Below are 2,702 nucleotides of genomic sequence, written 5' to 3' on the forward strand. Positions count from 1 at the left end.
CGGGGAATAAATAAAAAAATAAATAAGTAAAGAAAAAAAAAATTGTTATTTATTTATTTAAGGGATGCCGTTAAACATTTTAACGGTTTTTAAAAAAATGTAAAAATAAGAGGATGGATGTTGTTGATAACATTCATTATTATTATAAATTTAATTAATTATTTTTAAAAATATTTTCATTTTGGAAAAGTATCGGAAAATTCTTTTGATTAAAATTTGAACGCATTGCGTAATCCTAACACGTTTTTTTTTTTTTTATTACTTTTTTTTCAAGGCTTTTGGATAAAAAATTACGATCGAGTTTTTTTTACGTTTAATTATTTTCACACTCTTAATCGTGGCAGGTAACAATAAAAAAAAGGAAAATTCAGTCAAATAATAATAATAATGATGAAAATTATACATTCTCGAGAGAGAGAAACACGTAGAAGAATAATTTATTATCATCATCATCATAATCATCATAATCATTACAAAATCCGTTATTATGAAAATTATTACCAATTATTATTATTATTATTATTTTGTCTTTAAATTTACGTAAATTTTTGTCGCGTTCCCGACTAACCCCCCTATTTATTTTTTTTTTTACTTTCGTAAAAAAAATTTTAACGACCCTTTAATAATAATAATAATAAAATTTGATTTGTGTTACAGGATCTGCTCTCATGCAAGTTGTTGAAGTTTATAAAGAAATTCAAGCTCAACAAATGAACATCGTAAGTTTACCTTATCATTATTATTATCATCATTATTATTATTATTATTATAACATTTTCATTCGTTTTCTTTTCTTGTTTACAGCTTAAAGCTTTTTACGTTGATCTTCTCGTGCCATTAGAAACAAATTTAGAAAAAGATACAAAAGTCGTTCAAGTAAGTTTTCAAAATTTTTTCCTTTTTTCCTTTTAATTAATCGCTTATTAAATTGTAAAGAATTATTATTATTATTATTATTATTATTGTGATAATAATAATGATAATTGATAAATAACCGATAGATATTCTATTGGCACGACAAAACTAAACAGAAACACGTTTATAAGGGGTTTAAAAGATAATATCTTAGTGAGACGTGGTTTTAGATTAGGGTGTGGTAAAATCAAAAGTGTTGTTGGCCTCATTAAGTACCCAATAAAAACCGGTAAACCTTTGAGTTATTTAAATGATTTTAATACCTTATTATTATTATTATTTATGTATACGGTTGGTATAAGGACTTAGCGGAGTTAATTGGATTTAAGTACCCGCCTTTTTGTTCATTAACGTACCACTAAGAAAAGAATTTAATTAACCTCGGGTGGAAAACATTTTTTTTTCTTTACTACTGGGAAACACGTGTGAAAATATTATTATTATTATTAGTTTATGAAAGGAAGGAAAGGATTTAAAATAATAATAATAATAATAATAATAATAATAAATTTTTTAATAAAATTTGTAAGTTTTATTATGTGAGTCTGTCACCGGATGGTGAAAATGACGAAATAAAAAAAAAAAAAAAAAAGAAAAATGATTTTATTGATATGGAAAAAAAATATGAAGAAGAAGAAGAAAAGGTGTAAAATGAAAAGATGGTGAAGACGTTTAAATAGTTGAGAAAAAAAAAATAAGATGGATGAAATATTAAGGGGATGAAAGAGGAGGGTAAAAAAAAAAAAAAAGGAAAAAAAGTATATGAAAAGCTTTTAGAAAGGGCAAAACCGAAAGAAAAACTCTTAAACAATCGTGAAAAACAATTTTTCTTTTTTTTTTTTTTTTTTTTTTGCTTTACTCTTCTCCTTTTCCTTCCCCCTCCTACGCCCCCCCACCTCTTCCTCCTTCCCCTCCCCCACCCCGAAAAAAAAAGTCAGAAAAAGTTAAAAGTATTTTTTTTTAAACGATGTTACATTTGGAAAAAAAGGGGGAGGAGAAATAAAAGTTGAAGAAAGAAAAGATATCAGGGAGGGGGAGGGGAGGTTGCAGAGGGAAAAATTTTAATTTTTTAAAATTAATTTAATAATAATAATAATGATAATAAAAGAAAGGGTGTGAAAAAAGGGGATGAAAAAAAAAATTTACCAAAATCAATCGAAATTAATAAAAAAAAAAGAAAATCTTAAATCATGGGAATTGGGAGGGAGGGAGGGGGTGGAAACAAATCAAATTCAACTTTAAAAGAAATAAATTTTGAGTAAACGGAATGAAAAAATGAATGAATGAATGAATGAGTGAGGGAACGACAAACAGGAAATAAAAAGAAAATTCAGTTAAAAAGTAAAAGAATTACCTTCTTCTTACCTTTTCTATTCATCATCCCATTCATCCCGATTCGACTTCCCTTTCTTCCTCCTCTCCTCTTCCCTCTCTCCCCTCCCCTGCCCCATACCCCCCACGGAATTCTCCCTATAAAATGTTTATTTGTGAAATAACTTTGAAAATTCAATTTTGAGTCGACAATTTTCACGATTGAAAGAAACCATTTGGCGTGACATTTCATCCCCCATCACAAAAAAAAAAAAAAAAGAGAAAAAAAAAATGAGGGATGATGAAGATCGCACAGTTGTGCAAACGAAAACTAAATTTTTTTTTTTTTTTTCAATCGTGTCTTCTGCTTCTATGGAGCAAAACGTCGTCGTCCGAATCCCCCTCCCCTATCTCTCTCTCTCTTTTTTTTCTTTATCCCATCTTTAACAAATTTCTTTCTTATCACCCTTATCATA

The 2,702-nt window shown here is 27.6% G+C and overlaps 1 protein-coding gene across 1 annotated transcript; it reads left to right on the forward strand.

Annotated features, from left to right (window-relative positions):
* Positions 1 to 668: 668 nt before the first annotated feature.
* Positions 669 to 1,061, forward strand: Phum_PHUM325130 (insulin receptor tyrosine kinase substrate, putative; the record flags this gene model as incomplete). Its single annotated transcript, XM_002427468.1, has 3 exons — positions 669 to 719; positions 805 to 876; positions 1,002 to 1,061. The coding sequence occupies 3 exons, from the start codon at positions 669 to 671 to the stop codon at positions 1,059 to 1,061; spliced, it is 183 nt and encodes a 60-aa protein (XP_002427513.1).
* Positions 1,062 to 2,702: the final 1,641 nt, after the last annotated feature.

The sequence above is a fragment of the Pediculus humanus genome, genomic scaffold (genome assembly GCF_000006295.1).
Source record: "Pediculus humanus corporis 1103172107734 genomic scaffold, whole genome shotgun sequence".
Lineage (NCBI taxonomy): Eukaryota > Metazoa > Arthropoda > Insecta > Psocodea > Pediculidae > Pediculus > Pediculus humanus.